This window comes from Cnephaeus nilssonii, assembly GCF_951640355.1.
Source record: "Cnephaeus nilssonii genome assembly, chromosome: 20".
Lineage (NCBI taxonomy): Eukaryota > Metazoa > Chordata > Mammalia > Chiroptera > Vespertilionidae > Cnephaeus > Cnephaeus nilssonii.
Genome location: NC_137091.1, coordinates 39,748,018 through 39,770,398, shown reverse-complemented (window position 1 = coordinate 39,770,398; position 22,381 = coordinate 39,748,018). Strand labels below are relative to the sequence as shown.

General features: G+C 45.4%; 2 protein-coding genes across 2 annotated transcripts; both read left to right on the top strand.

Moving 5' to 3' along the window:
• The first annotated feature begins 664 nt into the window (after positions 1-664).
• On the top strand, positions 665-3,356 carry LOC307092316 (cell adhesion molecule CEACAM21-like). Its single transcript, XM_079759559.1, has 3 exons — positions 665-856; positions 1,739-2,092; positions 2,946-3,356. The coding sequence occupies exons 1-3, from the start codon at positions 793-795 to the stop codon at positions 3,221-3,223; spliced, it is 696 nt and encodes a 231-aa protein (XP_079615685.1). The 5' UTR covers positions 665-792; the 3' UTR covers positions 3,224-3,356.
• A 10,454-nt stretch (positions 3,357-13,810) lies between these two features.
• LOC307116625 (cell adhesion molecule CEACAM21-like) lies at positions 13,811-22,381 on the top strand. Its single transcript, XM_079800748.1, has 3 exons — positions 13,811-13,996; positions 14,855-15,208; positions 22,043-22,381. Exons 1-3 carry the CDS (start codon positions 13,933-13,935, stop codon positions 22,318-22,320), a joined length of 696 nt encoding a protein of 231 aa, XP_079656874.1. The 5' UTR covers positions 13,811-13,932; the 3' UTR covers positions 22,321-22,381.

The window sequence follows — 22,381 nt, the reverse complement described above, 5'->3', positions numbered from 1 at the left end:
AGCCCAGTAAGATCCACTCCCCTGAGAGCTCATCAGATGCAGAGTCTTTGGGCCACTGGACACCTGCTGAATCAGAATCTGCATTTTAACAGGATCTGGAGACCCTCCCTGCACACAGGAGAGGGGGAGAAGCTGCCCCATCACCACATCACCAGATCGCATTCTGGTTGGGCATCCACATTAGCGGGACAGCTGCTGAATCAGCATCTAAGGTGTCACCTGGGCATCACAATCTTTACAAAGTTTCACATGTGATTCGATGCACATTCTTTATTCTCAGAAATAAAGGTGATCTGATGTACAGCTGGTGTGACATTAGTGTGTCAAGTTTTTTTTGAGGTATCCCCAAATCTCTCGCTCTGAAGAGAAACGTAAAATGTGAAAGAGGGAAGGTTGTGGGGAAGGCTACTGTGCAACTGACAGGAACCTGGGGAATGACTGGGATAGAATGCCCCAGGCTAGTGCTTCTCCAAACACAGCTTGTGTGTGTGTGTGTGTGTGTGTGTGTGTGTGTGTGTGTGTCGTCACAGGCTTCAGCAGTTTCCATGGAACCAAAATAGAGTAAGGCTAACTGGAAAAGGGAAACAGAGTTGGAAAAAATGAGGGGAGGGTCCTGGGCACAGTCCCCGCCCCAACCTACATGACTAGAAAAGTGCTCTTGTCCCAGGATGAGACTCAGTGCATGCTGAGTAGGGATAGCAGATTCTACTAGTCCGGGTAGCGGTGCCTGTGAGCTTTACTGGACCTCAACTTCTTCTCACAGAGCGAGGAACAGAGCAAGCAGCAGACACCATGGAGTCTCCCTCAGCCCCTGCCCCCCGAGGGCTTGTTTCCAGGCAGGGAATCCTGCTGGCCGGTAAGGAGCAGACAGTCCCTTGGTGTGGACCCCAGAGGATGGGAGACAGAGACTGGCTGGGATCTTCTGGGGAGCATGGCGCTCTGAGAATGGAGGGAGGGCTTCTCTTTGGACCTGAGGGTAGAGGACATGGATGCAGAGTTGGATGGGAAAGAGGGTTCAGAAGCAGAAAAATCTCATAATCTGGAACTGTTACGGGGCAGGAAAACCTCAGTGGCTGTTCCTTTCTTAAGTTGTTCGTCACTGAATAATTAATTTTGAAAACTGATGATAATAATAATAATTTACGTCAGGCAACAGGAGAAAAATCTTAACCAGGGGCGCTATACATTGTTCTTACCATCAACCTCAGAAATGGGCACATTCACCCCAGGATGTGGACAACCCTGGGAACTGTTACTATGGCATCTGTAGCCGGTTGTAGGCACTGGGGGTGCAAGATCAGACAAGCCCCTGCTTGTATGTTCTATCGGGAGGAGACAGTCAAGGAAAGATATGGATGTGATGTCAGGTACCCACAACTTTCATGAAGGGAACAGAGCAGGGACAGGTGAGACAGTGAAAACAGAGGGTCTTACAGGAGGTGGTCAGCAAAGGTTTCTCCCACGGATGCCCCTGAGTGTCTACAGGGGTATGTGAGCAGTGAGGGGGTGACCCGGACAGACACCTAGGGAAGAGTATTTGAAAAAGGGAAAAGAACAGTGTCAGATATAATGGTGGCCTTGCTGCTGACCTTAACCACAGAGGTCACACACACAGACACACACACCGACACACACACCGAGGCTGAGAGATGAGGAGATGTGCTCAAGATCCAGGGCCTCATCTCTCCATCCCAATACATAGATGCAAATACTGATCAGTTTCTCTCTTCCCTCCTAGTCCTACTCTTTACTTTCTGGACCCGGCCCACCACTGCCCAACTTGCGATTGAGTCCACCAATGCTGTTGAAGGGGAGGATGTGATTCTTCGTATCCGCAATAACCCTCCTGATGCTTCAGCTTATGTTTGGTTCCGGGGGGAAGGGGCGGAAGCCCGTCGTTATATTTTATTTTTTTCATTGGAAGTAAATGACTTCGGAAGAGGGCCTGAATACACTGGTCGAGAGACAGTAAACAAGGAAGGATGCTTGCTGATAAAGAAGGTCACCCTGAGAGACTCAGGAATGTACACTGTGGTCGTCTACCTTCACAATTCAAAAAAGGAAATAGGATTTGGACGGCTCAATGTATACCGTGAGTGATTGCTCTCTGACCTCTGGGTGTCGGGTGGGATGAGCTCTACTTCACACACAGGACTGCCTGCCCTGGACTCTCCTCCATCACCCTCTGCCCCATGTCCCTGGTTGGGTTTGGGACTTTCATGAATGGTCATTATCATATTGAGTACTTACCTTCTATTCCTATCGTCCTGACTTTTGTTGCAACCATAATGACATCTCTCCAAAATTTATTTCACCATGATAGTCAATCAGCAGACCAGGAAATATAGTCCTGTTCAGACTGAAGAATCCTTCAGATGGAACTTCTAGTCCAAGGTCATGAAGACAGGTTGGGCCATCTTTATTGCCTAGTAAATTATTTAACAAAAGGTAAATTTGCCTTTTCGCTTTCTGTAAAGTTGCCTTGGCCCCAGAGATGGACAGAAGTGGTAAACCTGCCTTTTACAACATACATGGAATTTTACATAAAGAGTGGGACCTCATCTCTTTTGAAATAAAAATAGTTCTAGAAAAAGGACAATAAAAGCTCATGAGCGGTAAATTCCAACTGACAGTGAAATTATACGACACAAGGTCTGTGAAGGGGTTCCCTGTGCCAATACTATGGTGATGTCTGTGGGAACAGGTCAGGAGTCACCCTGAGGTGATCTGGGGTCAAGGAGGAGGTGATGCCATCCCTTTTCCTTACATATTGTCACCTGAGTAAAGATAATCATTCTGCAGAGATCCAGAAAGCCTCTAGTAACATTTTCAGAGCTCACCATGGACTCTAAGTGGCTGAGATCTTTGAGGGAGGAGCATGGCCCCAGATGCATCTGATTTCTGCTCCCTCACTTCAATCATCCACACCCTCTGTTTCTCCACAGAGCCAGTGAGAGTGCCCACACTCTTAGCCAGCACCACCACAGCCACAGAGAATAAGGACGCCGTGGTTCTGACCTGCTACTCAACTGCAATGTTCACTGAATGGCTGTTCAATGCTGAGAGTCTGCAGCTCAGGGAGAGGATGAAGCTGTCCTGGAACAACAGAATCCTCACCATAGACCCCGTCAGGAGGGAGGATGCTGGGCACTACCAGTGTCAAGTGTCCAACCCCATCAGTTCTGCTGATAGTATAGAGATTGAGCTGGATGTAAAATATTAGTGACCCTACTTCCCTCCTCTATGTTATTAAACACTGAATAAATTCTTTTCACCCTAGAAATAAATTTGTTGCGAAGGTGGAAAGTCCTTAGAAGACTTGAACTGTGTCAATAAATGCTCAAAAATGAAAGCTAGCATTGAGGTTATTGTTGACTTAAACTGACATTCCACACCAAATCCCACCTCTGGTTGGTCCCATTTGCACCATCTCCACAGTGAAGGTGACACTGAGTCCCTCCCAGCACGGGTAGTGGTCATGTGATGACCAGTGGGAGCATGCGATAAGCTTCCAGGAATCCAACCTCTGCCCCTTCTCCAATGCGTCCTGTGCAGGGCACCTGGACACTGTTTTGGACAGCAAGAATGTACAGGAGGTCCGGTGGGTATCAACACTGATCTTTTTCTTCCTGTTTTACTTCTCCCAAAATATTTCTAAAGCCTTCTTAAATAATTTTTATTTTTGTGGCAGTGGATCTATTTCCATAAGTTCTGTAGTACACTGTCTTCCTTGTTAATAGGATATAATTGGAAATGCTGGTAATACAACCAAGGCTTTGGCTCAAATGGCCTAGTTCAGACTAATATCCTGAGAATTAGAAATGACCTGACCTTTTATGGAGCTAAGTTTGACCTGAGGGGTATTTTGGAATCTCTTGGAGAAGAGGGCATCCCCCAAAGCTAGAGAGACTGCAAGTGGTGTGAGGGTGAGGCTTTCTAGCCTCAAGAGGCTGTTAGAACTCCCATCTTAGGTTTCATAGAAACACCTGCATCAGACCAAACTATGTTTGAATGTCAGTTCCTTTGCACTTAGGTCACTCATCAGCCAATCAAGTGACACTAGCCATGATGTAGAATCAAAAATACTCTTCTTCCTTGGAGATTTCGTTAGATTAAAGGGAAGGTGACTATAGAGGGAAATGTAATGTCTCCTTGGAAAACTCCAGAAGCACAGCCTTCTGGGAGACCAAATCCTAGCTCTGTTCAGGGACTCTCAGCTATTTTTTACCTGCTTATAAATGGCAGCAACTAATGAAGATGCAAACTGGATCTTGTCTGAAAGGTATCCAATTGTGTTTTCCTCCACTGTGCAGAAAGCAGTTTTGTTTTGACCTGGGGGCCTTAATGTTGCCTCAGAGTCACTTCTGTTTAGATGGGTTCTTCCTGACTGCAGGCCTCTGACCTCCATTGTTTTAGAACATTTTCTTCAGAAATGTAATCGCAATTTGCAATTGCAGATTTTTTCTCTACCCTTTTGAAATATACATAAGTCTCCTTAGAAACTTCTTGCCAGTGTTATGTCCCAAAGAATATTTGTCTCAAGAGCCTGGGCCCATCCCTTTGAAATTTAATCCTCCTGGTGTCCCTGTGTCCCAGTCTCTGAGAGAGGGTAGCAGCCTAACTTGGGTGAGGACATTTACAGCCAAGATGTGAAAGGACCACCTGTCAGGATTTCATGAGAAGTTTTACTTTTCTTTTGTGTAAAGCCGAATAGCAAACACAGATGCCTATGATTTCTGCTCCCATTCTTAAAATCTTCCCAGCCTTTTATTTTGAAGGTGTTGAGCTCAGTCTCACTGTCCTAGTGCATGATCTTCAATAAAGTGTTTCTTGCCTCTTTAAATTTGCCCAATGCATGTTTTCTTTTGACATCACCTACCTGTAATTAGCTGATCCTGTCATCTTGCTCATCTTAACTTATTTTCAAATCTTCCAATACTTCCTTATCTGGCTATAATCCTCTAAATAAATGTTTCCAGCTTTCTTCCCTCACTTCTTCTTCTTTTTATTTATTTATTTATTTATTTATTTATTTATTTATTTTGAGAGCCAAATTTTTTATTAGTTTTTTTAATTTAATAAATCTTTATTGTTCAGATTATTACAATTGTTTCTCTCTGAACAATAAAGATTTATTTAAAATAAATTTTAAAAAAAGAATTAAGAATGATATTTTTATTTATTTAAAAACTAGAGGCCCGGTGCACAAAATTCATGCATGGGGGATGGGAGGGTCCCTCAGCCCAGCCTGTACCCTCTCCAATCTGGGATCGCTCTCACAATTCAGGACTGCTGGCTCCCAACCGAATGCCTGCCTGCCTGCCTGATTGCCCCTATCCGCTTCTGCCTGGCACCCTGATCACCCCCTAACCACTCCCCTGCAAGCCTGATTGACACCTAACTGCTCCCCTGCTGGGCCGATTGCCCCTAACGGCCCTCCCCTGGCAGCCTGATCACCCCTAACTGTCCTCCCCTGCAGGCCTGGTCACCCACAACTGCCCTACCCTGCAGACCTGGTCCCCCCAACTGCCCTCTCCTGCTGGTCTGGGTCCCCCCCTCTACTGTCCTCCCTTTCAGGCCTGGTCCCTCACAAATGCCCTCCCCTGCAGGCCTTGTCCCCCACAACTGCCCTCCCCTGCAGGCCTGGGTCCCCAAACTGTCTGCCCCAGCAGGCCTGGTCCCCCCCAGTGGCCCTCCTCTGCCAGCCCGGTCACCCCAACTGCCCTCCCCTGCTGGCCTGGTCCCCCCCAACTGCCCTCCCCTGCAGGCCTGGTTCCTTCCAACTGCCCTCCTCTGCTGGCCCACTCACCCCTAACTACCGTCCCCTGCTGGCCTAATCACCCACAAATGCCCTCCCCTGCAGGCCATCTTGTGGCATCCATCTTGTGTATATATGGGGGAAGACATCTTTGACCAAATGGGGGCAGCCATCTTGTGTGTTTGAGTGATGGTCAATCTGCATATTACTCTTTTATTAGATAGGCTGCCTTTTGGATTACAACATATTTTATTGAAAATGCAGGTGACTTTGAGTAGTATGGACAGTTAATATTAAATCTTCTAATTTATAGTGTTGTTAATGAGAATGGATTTTTAAAGAAGCAATTGCTTTGTTCCTTTTTTCTTCAATCTCTTTGTACTCATCCCTCTGTGGGAGTTCACAAATCTCTCCTAACCCCAGACTCTCTGAGGTGAGGACAGGACAAGGGTTCCAGAACTTTAGATCCAGGGCCTATGTGAGGGGATTAAGTAAGGTGGACTTTTCCCCTGATCATTCTGTTTCCCCCTATGGTTTAACTGGCTGTTAACCCCATGGGTGACTCTATTCTGTTGAACATCCTTTTTTTCTGCCAACTCTAGATCAACTGAAACAATTTTGTCCTATATAAATAAGAACCTTTAAAAAAACAAATACGAGCCTTATTTACTAGAAGCCTTCCGTTTTAAGAATATTAGTGACTGGTTCATTTGACACATCACTAGTCTGTCAGAAATATTTGAAAGTCTTTCACAAGAAATGTAGTCAAATGGTAGTAAGAAGCTAGGAATATTCTTTGGCATGTAGAATGGGGAAACTGAGACAGATAGCTGAATAAACTGGCCTAGCAAATTTACAGCCAGACACAGAAGGTCACCAGGGCAGAACGCCTTGGGTACCTAGCAATAGGCAAAACTGTTCCTAGATCTTGCCTTCAGGGTGGCCTTTCCTTTCCTGGCATACCATTGGTCGTGTGGCTTAGACCTCCTGTCCTGCTGTTGACCAATCAGTGGAGACCACGATCTGAAAGGGCAAACCTGGAAATGCTGATAAATATTCTATTGAGATCTTCCCTGAGACCTCCCCTAAGTCCCCACCTGTGAAAAGTAGATAAAACCCCTCAAGACAAAGAAGCCAGCATGTGTCCCTAGTGGGGCACACCCCCTCAAATCTCCTTTTCCAATTAATTTTCTTTCACCTAAACTCTAAGTGGTACCCAGGAGACTTGCAACCAGGGGAACAAAAGGCAGCAGTAGCTCATCTTGGCCTAACCCCCTGAACTTGTCCCCAAGTCCCCTTGCCTCTGGCTCTCCTGTGAGCTGACAGCAGCCTTGCATAGGCTCACTTCTCTCCCATAAAGTTTCTAGAGAGCAGAAGCAGCCACACCTTGTCTCTCTCCTACTGCTTCTTGTATCCCAGGCCCTTCCTTGTTTCACTGTCCCCAGCTTTAATAAACATAGTCTCAAAATCACCTGGACTCATATTCTGCATTCTTTCCTGCATGAAGTCAAGAACCTGCACACCACCAGCTGGTCTTAGAAAAATTCGCTCAGGGCCTGGCTTTTATTTCTGATAACATTTTGAAATGTAGAGGGAATGCTATTGCAAAAGGAAGGAAAGAGATCTAGGTGTGTTTTTAAAAAATATTTTTATTGATTTAAGAGAGGAATGGAAAGGGAGGGAGAGATGGAAACGTCAATGGTTACACAGAATCATTGATTGGATGCCCCCTGCACACCCCACACTGGGGTGTGAAGCCTGCAACCCAGGCATGTGCCCTGACTGGGAATTGAACTGTGACCTCTTGGTGCATAGGTGGATGCTCAACCACTGAGGCACACCAGCCAGGCTGGGTGTTTTTAAGAGAAGTTAAAAGTAAATAATTTGACCTAACAAGTTAATTATTTCTGAATGAGTAAAAGGAGACAAACTGGAAACAAGGGAAGCTGCAGAGGTTAGTGGGAAAGGAATATTGAGGAATTTTATGTAGAAATGCTAGAACCTAATTATGCGGATATGCTTACCCTAACCCAACAAAGATTACTAACCATATTAATTCAAATGAAGCTGAAGTAGCTATAAAGACATGGCCCTCTATAACTGCTGCTGAGGAACAGGAAATGTACTTATAATACTCTTACTGTCTTCCTGTTCTATGAAATTTTTAGATGGAAATTGCAATATACGGCATTGGGTTCTTACAGCCTTGTCCCCAAATAAACCTCATGATTACAGTTCCAAATTGCACAACCACCAGGAATCAGATTAATAATGAATGACCCTTGAATGTTTCCAATGGGAAATGAGTGGACCACTGTAAATGGGAACCCATCAAATGATCAGATTGTGAAAACTGAAGAGGTGTATAGTGTGCCCTCAAACTATAAGCAAATGTTATACTAGATGAAAAATACAGAGAAATGAGACAGACAGCAAAATTTGGATCACGATAGCTTATAGGTTAGGAATGATCCAAAATGTTTTTCTTGTGATTTTTTAAATCCTAACCCAAGGATATTGTTTCCATTGGTTTTTAGAAAGACTAGAAGGAAGAGAGGAGGAAGGGAGGGAGGGAGGGAGGGGGGGAGGGAGGGAGGGAGGGAGGGAACAAAAGAGAGAGACATGATTGGCTGCCTCCTGCACACATCCTTTTTGGGACCAGGGATTGAACCTGCTACCCAGACACATGACCTTGACCAGGAACTGCAGACTAATACTCTAATCACTTAGCAACACTGGTCAGGGCCAAAGTGTTTTTCTTAATGAAGACCTGTGGAACCTGACTGGCTCCCATTTACCTGCTTTTCACTTTTGAGAAAACGTGACCTTGACTTCCATCCAAGGTTGCAGTCTTGCCCTATCCCCAATGGCCCATTGTTCAGCTGGATAAACTAAGACTTCCTAGCGATGAGCCTTTCTGGCACCATGGGACCACATTTCCAACCAAAAGGTTGGTCATCAATGAATCATTCTGTTTGATTTATGATTGCAATGTATAACATACAGTGCAAAACTGCCACTTTTCGTTGAGATTTTGTGTCCTGGCAATTGTCATCAGTTTGACTCAAAGAAACTCATAAAACTCCTCTACAGGTTTAAATTCCCGGCTTGTAATCAAGATCTGGCCTTTATGGCGACCTGTCCTCACTCTGCAACTATCCAGAGGCCTGTCAGGAGTTGCTTCATGAAGACAAAAGACACTCTTATTGCCCATATCACTCAGAAAATGTCAAGCATTTAGACTGCTCTATTCTAAGAACCAGAAAATACCTTTCTATGACATCACATGAGGAAATTGAGGCTTTTTGAGGTGAGATCACTTGCCCAGAGCCACACAGCCTACAGGTGGACTCAACCATGCCATGTATTTTCTACTGGCACTTGACATCTATGCTCCACCCGTTTCTATGTTTCCTCCTATATCAGAGGGGCTGAAAGGTTAAATACGACCTTTCTCACTTGTAATGATGGAGAATCCAGGTGTGAATTAATTTCAGCCTCTGAGATGCACGTGTGTATAGTTTGGACTCTGGAAGGGAGAGGGGGCTGTGATTCCTGCTCCTGGTGGGTGGGCTCTGCAGACAGAGCTTTATGTGAAGAAGCAGGTGTTTCTTTACCTCTGGGTGGGGCGGTGGCAGTGGGATCTTGAAATCGGACTTCCTGTGTCAACTCCTTACATTCAATTTTTCGGGCCCTTCATTGGTTTTACAAGCACCTAATTCTCTGTGCTAAAGACCTTTCTGCACAAATGTTAATGCCTGGTTTACTTGTAATAGTCCAAAATTGGAATCAACACAAATGTCTATGAATGGGTGAATGGATAAAAAAATTTGGTGCGTCCTACAATGGAACAGACCTGAGAGATTAAAAAGGAAAGAACTATTTCAAGATAATTGTGTTGATTCAAGAAGCCAAAATTCGCCCAAAATTACATATTATATGGTTCAAATTATGAAAATTCCAGAAAATGCAAACTCCGCATAATGACAGAAAGCAGATAAGCGTTTTCTTAATACTATTGGAGGGAGTGGGAGAGGGACAGAGTGAAGAGATTATAAGAGGGCCTGAGGAGGCTTCAAGAGTGAAGAACATGTTCATTTTCTTCATTGTAACAACTTCTCTGGTGCATGCATCTGGCAAAGCTTAATAAATTATTTACTTTTAATATGTTAAGTTTTATTACATGTCAACTAAAACTCAATAAAGATGTTAAAATTTAAATATACACATGTGAAATATGACTTAAAGTATAAGTTGAATAGAAAATTCAAACTGTTACATGACTTTTTTCTTGCACATTTTTCAGCTTGTCCATTAAAGGGGGGTGAGGTATTCCACAGTCTGCAGTCTCCTCAGGTATCTGCCAACCCCACCTCAGCAGCACCCACAGCTCAGGAGGGTCCAACCTCACCAGCATTACTCAGTCCACATTCCTTCGCACTCTTCACACTGCCCACACTGGACTTTGAAAGCTCCTCCATACAGCCAGGCATCTGCCCACCAAAGTCCAGTCCTCTGTAGGCAGCTCTTCCCCACCACCCTCTGCCCAAAAGGTGAATGGCCACTCATGCTTCAGGTCTTAGCCAAGAGGTCACTTTCTCAGAAGTGCTCTCTGGGAACCCCAGACAAACTGAGACTCAAGTACATACAACTCTTTCTTTATGGTCCTTCTCTGGGTTATAACTAACTCCTTAGTGCTGTGATTTCTCTGAGAGCCTGTCTTTGTTACAAGGTAAACTCCATGAGTGCAGATACCACCTATGTCCTGGTCTCTGAGTTCCCAGGGCCCATCCCAGGCCAGACACATCACAGATTCTTGGTAAAGACTCATTAAATGGATGAGGGAAACCACACAATGGAAGTCTGTCACCTGTGTGACACTAGTGGTCAAACTATGTTCCTTATAAGCATGAAGGCATTGGTGTCAGCATGGGGGGAGGCCACAAGTGTCCGAGGATGACCCAGGGATGGGCTTTTCCCCCTCATACAATCAGGGGGGTGGGAGACAGAACCAACTAACAGTGAAGAGTCACACCTTCCTTCATTCCCAGAAAATCACAGCCCTCCCCATTTCCACCTTGTGAGTGATGTTTCACATTCCTGGGGCCTGGACAGCAGCCTGTGCTCTTTGTCTTCTCACAGAGCCCTGACCTGGCAGACACTCTGGATCTTCCACCCCAGGTAGAGGTACTGCCAAGGGAAAAGAGAGCTCACACTGACCTCAAAGGATTCAGGGGATGACTCCCAAACCCAGAGTCCCTGGTCTGTGGGACACCTGCCTGTAGTCCCTAAACATATTACCCACCCATGATGTCCTGGGGAGCAAGGGGAACGTTCTCAGCAGGATGGGACAGGAGAACCCAGGATCTGGGGTTGCTTCCATCTCAGAGGTCCCATGGGGGCCTTCCCTCCACTAACAGAGGAGCCCACAGAGTCGCCGTGGTTGACACTCCATGTGGCTCTGCTCCAGATCCTGGGCCCTGGGGGGGAGGGGCCTAGAGCAGATGACAGAGAGGGACACAGGGGACTGGATGCAACATCCCAATGCTATGATGGAGACACTCAGGGCATTGGGGGATCAGCTCTCCAGTTGGGCACACTCTACTCAAAGCCTCAGAAGAGACATCACCAGACCCTGTTCTTGAAACCTTTGGGACAGAGAGCTCCTCCTGAAACAGCACATCCACCAGAGGGGACAGTTCTTATGACACTGGACTCATAATACTCTGGACCCTTGGCCCCTCTGAGATGGAAGCAACCCCAGATCCTGTCCTCTTGCTGGGCTCACCCTGCTCTGGGATGGAGTCAGGAGGCATGAAATCCACAGTGATTGGGTCCCGAGTGACTGGCCTTTCAGCTTGAAGGCCAGAGCCCACCTCTGCCCAGTGTCAGGGTCATCACCTACCCTCTGGTCAGCATCCCTGTTGCAGCACCTGATATTGGGTGCAGGTCTCCTCCAGCTCTCCAGGGGTGACATTTAGACCACAGACAACACAGGGAATTCACACATGAACCTGGATTTACCTAAGGAAGTGGAGAAGGAGCCTGATTTCCATCCCTTGCTCCCACAGGCCCTTTTGGACACCACCCTCATGCCTGCTCCATCCCACCTGCCACTTCTAGGGCCTGAATAAAAAGGGGGGCTGAAAAATAAGCCTGACAAGCCCAGTGGGTCACATGGCAGGCCTGACAAGCTCAGTGACGCACAGTGTGGTCTGATCACAAATTCCTAACTGGGCAGGTGATGGCAGGACATCATGTCCCAGGCCTACAGCTTCGTTAGCAAAGGTCAGACTTTACGTTAATGGAGCCCTTTCCCTGTTCTTATGCATCTGGGATAACATACCTTTGACACATCAGAGTACTTGTGTGTTTTTTTTGGCAAGATGATTTGAAGGCACAGACTCTGGGACCAGCATATGAGACAACATACTTCTTATGTTACCTGGTTCCTTGCATAACCTCTCTATGTGCTATAAATGTTAATTATCCTGGACCCACCAAAGTAAAAAAAAAAAAAAAAAAGTATGTGTTTCTCAATTTTGCCTTTTATCAATTCTAGAGATTTCTTCGCCTCCTAATGGATTTCACACAACTTCTTCCATCTTCTTTTTTTATTATAATGTATAAAATAAGTTACACAACTGCCATTCTCAGGATTTGAGATCTTGTTCCAGGCATATGACGTTAGCTTGGTTCAAATAAACTCATAAACATCTTCACAGGTTGGGAAGTTTCTTACTTTCTCAGGGCCTAAGAGCATATGCTTTCTCAGGGCTCTATTTGCTGCTCCCCATGCCATGCCTGGCACCACCCATGAACAAGGTGGGGTAATGAAAGGAAACTCCCCCAGGCAGAGGACAGACACCACCCCAAAGGTCAGGGAGCACAAGGACAGGCTCAGCCAACAGAGAGGGAGGGTCTCCCAGAAACTACCCCCTGAAGACCAGGGAGCTCACAACAACCTGGCCTCCCACACAGTCCTCTCTCCCTAGGGCACACTGGACACCTTCCCCTTCACACACAGGAACTGCAGGTCCTTCTGAGACTCCTGGTCCTGAGACCCTTCCTGGGTCTCTGTCCCTGGAAGCAAAGGCCAGGCTGGTGACAACCTGAGATACAGGGAGGGACCCCTCAGCTGTCACCACCCAGCTTGACCCCTTCTCACCACCCCCCCTCCCTAGGTCACCTCTGTGGCCTTCCTGCTGGGAGCAATCCCAATCTTCCCAGTGCTTTAAAGAACATGGGGAAGACCCGATGCCCAGCTGGGTGTCCGTGTCATAAACAGAAATAATCCCCAGGTTTGGGGCCTGTGGGGCTCTCTGTGTGGTGCTGGCAGACCTAAGACCAAGACACAGCACAAGCCAATGCTTGGTCATTCTCTCAGGGGACTTGTCCCCCCATCAGCCTTGCTGTTGTTAGTGGGCTCCACAGGCCAGTAAGACCCACCTCCCCTGAGATATTGTCATATGCAGAGTTTCTGGGCCACTGCACACCTGCTGAGTCAGAATCTGCATTTCATCAGGATCTGGAGACCCTCCCTGTGCACAGGAGAGGGGGAGAAGCTGCCCCATCACCACATCACCAGATCGCATTCTGGTTGGGCATCCACATTAGCGGGACAGCTGCTGAATCAGCATCTAAGGTGTCACCTGGGCGTCACAATCTTTACAGTTTCACAGGTGACCTGATGCACAGTGGCGGTGACATCCCTGTGACAAGAGTTCCTGAGGTGGCCCCAAAGCTCCTGCTCTGAAGGGAAAAGTCAAATGTGAAAGAGAGAGGGCTGTGGGGGAGGCTACTGTGCACCTGACAGGGAGCCGTGGGGAATGCCCTCGACCTGGGTGTCCCAGGCTGGTGTTTTTCCAAACAGAGCATGTGAGTGTGTGTGTGTTCAGATACCTCAGCAGCTCCAAAGAAACCAAAATATAGAGGGATGGTAAACTGGAAGGAGGGGGAAAGGGTGGCAAAAATGAGGGGAGGGGGAGGTGGGTCCTTGGCACAAACTCCGCCCTGATCCATGTGACCAGGTAAGTGATATTGCAGCAGGAGGAGGCCCAGTGCACAGTGAAGAGGGACAGCAGATCGCATCAGTTTGTACAGCGGTGCCTTTGAGCTTTCCTGGAACCCAAGCTCTTCTCGCAGAGGGAGGGACAGTGCAGGCAGCAGACGCCATGGAGTCACTCTCAGCCCCTATCCGCAGGGGACCTGTCACCTGGCAGGGGCTCCTGCTGGCTGGTAAGGAAGGAACAATCCCTGGGGGTGGACTGAAGGAGGAAAGATGGGGACTTGCTGGGGCATCCTCTGAGAGTGGAGGAGATCGCTCTGTGTGGACTTGAGGGGAGAGGACAGGAGAGCACAGTAGGATGGGTAAGGGAGATGGGTAACAGGTAACAGGGAAATCTCATGATCTGAAAGTGGAGTGGGGCAGGGAAACTTCAATTGCTGGTACTTCCTACGTTATTCGTCACTGAGTATTGAATTTTGAAAACTGACCATAATAATAACAATTTATGTCAGGTGGCACCAGAAAAAACTTAACCAGTGGTGCTAAACACGGTCCTTACCACCAGCCTCAGGAGAAATACACGCCAGGCGGTACAGGACTCTGGGAACTTTCATTCAGCCACAGGTATTTGCAGCCTGTTGCGGGCCCTGGGGATGCAAGACCTGACAAGCCCCAGTCCCATGGAGCTCACGTTCTATGGGACATGTGATGTCAGGTACCCACAAGTGTTCTAAAAAGAACAGAGCAGAGACAGATCAGAGAGTGATTAACAGAGAGTCTTTAGGGAAATGTCACATGAAGGTGCCTCCCATGGACACCCCTAGTGTCAGCAGGGATCTGAGGGCAGTGAGTGGGTGAGCCGAACAGACACCTGGAAAAGACATTGTGAAACAGAAAAAGTAACAGGTTCACAGGTGCTGAAGTATTGGTGGTCATGCTGTTGACCTTGACCACCAGGAGACACACACACACACTCACACACACCCCCAAGGCTGAGAGATGAAGAGACCTGTTCCAAATCCAGGGCCTCATCTTTCCATCCCAATACAGAGCTTCAAATATTGATCCGTTTCTCTCTTCCCTCCTAGTTTCACTCTTAAATTTCTGGAGCCCGCCCACCACTGCCCAGCTCGCTATTGTGTCAACCTATGCTGCCGAAGGGAACAATGTGATTCTACAAATCCGCAATAAGCCTCCTAATGCTATAGCCTTCAAGTGGTACAGGGGGGAAGGGGCAAACTCCAATCGTAATATTGGAACTCTTGTAATGCAAATAAGAATGTATAAAAGAGGGCCTGCATACAGCGGTCGAGAAAGCATAAACTTTGATGGATCCATGCAGTTAAAGGAGGTCACCATGAAGGACAATGGAATCTACACCGTAGTAGTCTACCTTTCAGACGCAAAAAAAGAAATAGGATTTGGACGGCTCGATGTATACCGTGAGTGATTGCTCTCTGACCTCTGGGTGTTGGGTGGGTGAACTTCATTTCACACACAGGACTGACAGCACTGGACTCTCCTCCATCCCCCTCTGCATCACATTCCAGGTTGGGTTTGGGCATTTAGTGCAGGACACACACAGTGGAGACAAACTTTCTAAGGCCAGAGTTCCCCTCCCGGATTCCAGCCCTGCAGACATTCTCCACAGAGAGAAGAGCCAGTCTGATGGGAGTTGCTCAGCAGAGGGAGACCAGTCTCAGTCCAGGCCCCTGCTCCCCTCCCCATGACCATGACCCTGAGATAGACCCTGCAGGGCTGGGCCAAGGCCCATCCTGAGGAGCCCCCTGCAATCCTCATAAAGAAGCTCAACTTCGGCAGCCCCTCCCAGACCCCCTGCCCCAGGGCTCCTGACTCCAGGGACCCTGGGGTTCCTGTGTCAGACTGGGGTTAACCTCCTGGGAAGGGCTGAGTGGGCACAATGGTTTCTGGGTGTCTGAGTCACAAGGCTTTTGAACTGCTCACCAGCCAGAGCTCAGCCCCATGAGCCACAACTGCATAGGGGTGGTCCTTCACCTGAGTCTGTGTGTGGATAGCATAGATGGACAAGGTAGCCAGGCCATTTGTGAACTACACTGAAAAATTTAGGAGAGTCCAGAGAAACGTCAGAATCATAGGGAACAAAAAGGAGAAAAGATGCTCCTGGCAGCTCCTCGTCCACCAGGGATCAGGCCAGGAGATTCTCTCTTGGAGTTGATCAGTAACAGATGCCCCTCATTTGAGCAGCTCCCCTGTCCCAATGTTTAGTCAGATACTGTGAATATTTTATTGTTAATACACTGACACCCTGGCAGTCAAATGTTCATCGTACTTCACTGAGAGGAAACCGAGGCACAGGGAGATAGAGTCACGAAAGCAGAGCCACCCAGACCATGGGAGTCACTCAAGGTCTGTCTGCAGCCATAATCCCATCCTCTCCTCCATCCCTAGGGATCCCTACAGTAAACATTGGTTTAGAGCTTCCCTTAGGCTAGAGAGAGAGATTGTGCTTTGGGAAATAACACCAAATGGAGAATTAATTTATTTGTACTCTAGAACCAAATTACCTGCGGTAATCATCAGTCAGTGCTGGGAACACCCAGACCTTCCCCTCAGGTGGCTGATCCACCGCTCCCTGCACTGGAATTGAAACCACTGATTTGTTTCCTGATGTGTTGCTGTCACTTCCACTGGATAAAAAGGAAAGGACTTTACCTGCTCACTCCCCATTTTACACTTGTAACCAGCTAAGGGATCAAGATGAAACACACTTTTTTTTATGAATTAGGAAGAAATAAATGGTTTCTGAAGGGAAGAATGATCTAAAACCTCTTCAGAGGCCGAAACCTGGATGCAGAGTTCTTGAAACTCTGGCCACATGGGAAAGGCTCCCTGTCACTCCAGGGGTTGAGACCCATGTCTCAGACCCTTTGCTGTTCTCTAGAGAAATAGTCCTTCCTGCTCTTGCTCTTAAGCCCTGGGATATTAATAGTAATTTTTGCATATGCGGGAATTTTAAGATATTTCCAAATTTCTATCTCAGAACCACCAAACACAGATGGTCCACAAGGGCCAGAATGTCAGCAATCCGTGCTCCCATCTTGCTGTCCATCACCCCTTCTGCATCTGCACAAGCCTCCCCTGCCCTCAGCCCTGGGAGGTTGACTTTAATGACCAAGGGCAAAGTATATGGTTTTGCTGCCACAGTCAGCTCCTGTCTGATCCTTCACTCTTTTCTAGCTCATTCCTTGGGCTCTGCTCTATCATTTATTGGCTCATTGGCTCACGTCAGTCACACTCACCTGGGAAGGCCTGACCAAGCTCTTGGCCCCGGGGTCTGAGTAGTCACTGACCACAGGCTTGATCCTAGTCCCCATGTTTTATTTCTGCTCCAGTCTGAGTGTCTAAGAAGTCCTGGGAAATGGTCCCTCTTAGAAACACACCTCGGCCGGGCAATGAAAGTCTGTGCAGCTAGAAAAAAAATTGAAGTCAGCTGGTCAGTGACGAAGTAGGAGAGGTGTGGGAGGATGGGGGGTGGGTGTTTCTAACTCTATGTTCTCTGTTGTTCCACAACCAAATCCTGCTAATCTATTGAATGGTCCCCTTTATTTGTTTGCATGTGGATATTGCTGTTCAACACCATTTGTTGAAAATACTGTGCTTTCTCCATTGAACAGTCTTGGCTCCTGAGAAAGGCTGTGCTTTCTCAGAGACATAGAAGATTTAAGTTCTCTGAGGGCTCAGATCCCCAGGCATTTGTCTTGTGATACATAGACCTGCCTCATTCTTTTACGTTGGCTGAGAGGTGATAGGTGCCATGTCTGATTGAAGAACCCTTGGAGGACTCAGTTGTCCCACACAGGGCAGTGTTCTCCTGTTACCTGCTCAGTGGAGTTACCCACACCCAATATCACAAGCATCAACTTTGGGAGTTTTGATTCATATTTTTCTAATGATAGGGATGTTTAGCATCTTTTCCTGGGCTTATTGACCATTTGTATATCTTCTCTGGAGAAATGTGTATTCAAGAGGTTTGCCCATTTTAAAATCAGGTTATTTGGTGTTGCTGTTGTTGAGTTTTAAGAGCTCTTTATATATTCAGATATTAACCCCTCATCCTATTAATGATTTGCAAAGTATTTTATACCATTCCACAGATCACCTTTCACTCTGTTGATTGTGTCCTTGGATGAACAGAAGTTTTCCATTTTGACAAAAATCTAAATTATCTAATCTTTTCTGGCCTGAGTTTCTAGTGTCATTTTCAAGAAATCATTGCCAAATCCAATGTCATACTGCTTACCCCTATGTTTTCTTCTAAGAGTTTTGTAATTTTAGTTCTTACATTTAGGATTCAATCCATTTTGACTGAATTATTGTGAATGGTATAAGCAATGGTCCCCTTTATTTGTTTGCATGTAGACATTGCTGTTCAACAGCATTTGTTGAAAAGACTGTCCTTTCTCCATTGAACAGTCTTGGCTCCTTTATCAAAATGATTTGATTGTGTCTTTTGACAAATAGAAGTCTTTATGCCAGTGTCACACTATTTTGGTTACTTTCCCTTTGTAGTAACATTTGAAATTAGTAACTGTGAGACCTCCAATTTCAATTCATCATTTTTAAGGTTGTTGCGAACATTTGGGATCCATTGAAATTCCACATAAATGATGAGATGGATTTTTTTATTTCTGAAAAAAAGTAATTGGGATTTTGATAGGGGTTGTTTCAAATATGTAGATAGTTGGTGGTCTTGAAATCAATGAACATGGATGCCTTTCCAGGTACTGTATTTGTTTCTTCTTTAGTTTCAGAAATGTTTGGTAGTTTTCAGTGTATTCATCTTCCACCTTATTATGCTTAATCCTAAGTATTCTAGTCTTTTTGATGCCATTGTAAATGGAATTGTTTTCTTTATTTTATTTGAGGATTGTTCATTTTTGTTTAAAAAATGGAAATGATGCTGGGTGTTGATTTTGTCTCTAGCAACTTCATATTTTTATTAGTTCTAATAGTTGTTTTAGGTATGTATGTGGTGAAATCTTTAGGGTGTACTACAATAAGATTATGTTATCTTTTTATTCCTTGCTCAGTTTCCTTTCCTTCTGGTACCCCTATTATCCTGATGTTGTTTTGTTTCGTGTTGTCCCGAAGTTCCCTTAGGCTCTCCTAATGCTTTCTAATTTTTGTTTCTAGAAGCTGTTGTACTTGGGTATTTTTTTCCATCTTGTCTTCTAGCTCACTTATGCGGTCCTCTGCTTCTTCTAGTCTACTCTTGATGCTTTCTATTGAGTTCTTTACAGCACCGATGTCATTTTTCATTTCTTCTTGGTTCTTCTTCATTTCCTCTTGGTTCTTACTCATATTGTCGAATTTGTCTTCCATCCTTTTCAGCCACCTTATGACCATTTCTCTGAATTCTTTCTCTGATAGGTTGTTTGCCTCTAATTCGTTTACTTCCTTTTCTGGTGATGCCTGCTTTTCTTTCCTATGGGAGCTATTTCTTTGTCTCCCCATGGTCTCTCTTCTCCGGATGTCTGGTTATGTAGTTCTCTCTCTCTGGCGTTGATTTAAAGGTACAAAATACAACACAACCAGGCACAACACACAAGGCACTGAACAGAATTGTATTCACGATATTAATAACCTCCAATAAAGGTGACCACCAGAGAAAGACAAATTAGGGAATAGGAGAGGAAGAGGAAGAGTAAAAAGGAAGAACAAAAATAAAACAAAACAAAAAAAGAGTGTGAATCTGAACTTGGGAAAAGAGAAGAAAAAAAAGAAAAGAAAAAAAGAAAGAGAGACAAGAACGATACTAAGAGAGACAAGGGGAACAAACTATATATATGGGGAGTAAACTCCAATATAACAACCACTAATCCCAGCAAATTCCAGCAACACAAGCCTGGAGATTAATACAAACTGCAACACCAACTAATATCAAGTGAGGCAAGGGAAACTAAAAGTAAAAAACAAACAAAAACAGAGCAAACAAAAGAAACAACCAACCAACCAAAAAGAATAATCGAAAGAATCTCATAAGAAAGCATAAAAATTCAATCTAATCAACATTAAAGCAAACAACAACAAAAGGACAGAGAGAAAAACAATTTTATAAGGTAGCGTAGAGAGAGGTATATATGCACTTGGAGCAGGGGGTTGGGAATTAGATATATAAGTAGGGTGAAATTTTAGCAGAGGGTAGACTGAAAAAGTAGGGAAAATCTAAAGCCAGAAAGGGTTAAGATAAACAGGAGACCAAAAGGGGAAAGGTTAGGAGGAGAGTGATGGCATAATGTTAGCGTTGAGATAGGGCAAAACGATTGTAAGGGAAAGATGCAAATAGAATGTAGGACACTAATCCCAAAATAAAAGAAAGAGAAAATCAAATGACATTTTTTAAAAAAAGTAAAATAATAGTAATAATAATGCTGATTGAAAATAAAAATGTAATAATTAAAAAGGTGAAAATCGAGTGAGGAAAAAGAAAAAAATTTAGTTTCTTAAGTAAAAGATGCAAAAAATGGAAATAAAAAATTAGAATAAAAAAAATTAAAAAAAAAATTTAAAAAAGAATTTAAAATTAAAAATAGGAAGACTAAAATGTGCAGTAGCGGCTGTCATTCACTTCCTCTATTATTCTGTTTGGTATGCCTGTTTCCCAGTCTGGGCGGTATTTCAGCTCCCTTCGTTCCACTGCTCCTCAGTGTTTTAAGCCAGTCCTGATTTTTAAGCCGGCCGTGTCTTACTTTCTCGTATTTATTTTTGATGACACCAGAGGCAATTAGTGTTTCAGCCCCTGGGTGGCAGTGTTTCTGAATTGACTTCCGGGCCTCTCTAGCTTTTTTTTTTTTTTTTCCCTCTATGGGACTCACTACTGGTTTGTGGAGGTGTGCACCTTAGAGCTGCCTCTCCGATGTTCACACCCAGCTCTGCTCCCCAGGTTCCAGAAAAACAACTTCCCCCTGCAGTCTTTCAGGGTATTCGCCAACTGGGTTTTCCTATGTATTGGGTTTAGTAATCAGAGTCGGAAAGAGCCCAAGTGTGCGGACAGTGGGTCTGCGTGCGAGACTAAAAAGCCTGCACTCCTTTGAAAATTCTTAGTCTGACCCTCCTCGTCAGATTAAAATGAGTTGCTTTTAAGAGATCACTTCTGTTAGCAGCTCAGAGGATCCCCGTCCACATTCACAGATCACGGCAGCTCCAACTGCCGCGCATTTTTCTAGGCACAGACCTCCCGGGTCCTGCTGGTCCTGTGGCTCACGCGCTTCCCTCTCCCAGCGCGGGGACAAGAAACCACACCTTATTTCAGGCAAAATCTGACCTTTCCGTGGTGCAGTGAAGAGTTCCTTTGAATCCGAATGTTTGTGCCGATAGGGGACCGGTGTTCTGATGCTCACAGCGGTTCAGTGTTTGTCTATATCAGATTATGTTACCTTTTTTAAAAGTTATTTTCTTATTTCTCTCTAAATTGGATATCTCTTATCTCAGCTTCTTGCCTGATTTTTCTGACTAGTTGAATCAGGGGAAAAACAGCATCCTCGTCTTATTCATTATCTTAGTACTGTTTTCAGAGGTTCTCCGTGTAGTAATGTGTTAGCTGTGGACTTTCACATGTGGCCTTTGTCATATTAAGTAATTTCCTCCTATTCCTACAGTTACTGTCTTTTGTTAAAATCATAACCGCTTCTCTTTAGTGATTTATTTCACCATTATATGCAATTAGCAGGCCTAGAAATAAAGTCCTCTTCAGACTGAGGAATCCTATAGATGAACTTCTCCAGGTCCAAGGTCAAGAAGACTGGGTGGGGCCATCTTTATTGCCTAATGAGTTATTTAACAACAGTTAAATGCCCTTTCACTTGCTGTAAAGTCCCCTAGGCCCTATAGTGAACAGGACAGAAGTGGTAAGATTGCCTTTCCCAACATACATGGAATTTTTAAGTAAAAAAAAACTTCTAGGAAAGGGTCAATAAAAGCTCATGAGAGGAAAATTCCACCTTATGGCGAGGTTATAGGACATGTAGGCTGCGAAGGGGTTCCCTGTGTTGATACTACAAAGATGTCTATGGGAACAGGTCAGAAGTGATCTGGGTTCAGAGAGGAGGTACAGCCCTCTCCCTACACATTGCCATCTAAATAAAGAAAATTGTCCTTCTGCAGAGATCAGAACCATCTTCTGGTGACCTTACAGAGCTCACAGTGGACTCTCAGTGGCTAAGATGTCTGAGGAGGCAGCATGGCCCAGGTCTCAAGCACACTCTCAATTAGCCATGCCCTCTGTTTCTCCACAGAGCCCGTGAGAGTGCCCACACTCCTAGCCAGCAAGACAACAGTCACGGAGCATAAGGATTCCGTGGTCCTGACCTGCTACACAAATGCAGTCTCCACCCACTGGTTCCTAAATGGCATGGATCTGCGGCTGACAGAGAGGATGAAGATGTCCTGGGACAACAGAATTCTCACCATAGACCCTGTCAGGAGGGAGGATGCTGGGAATTACCAGTGTGAAGTGTCCAACCCCATCAGTTCTGCTGAAAGTGTACCAGTTGAGCTGGATGTAATATTGTAGTGAGCCTCCGCCCTACCTCTATGTTATTAAACTGAATAAATCTTTTGAACCCTTAAATAGA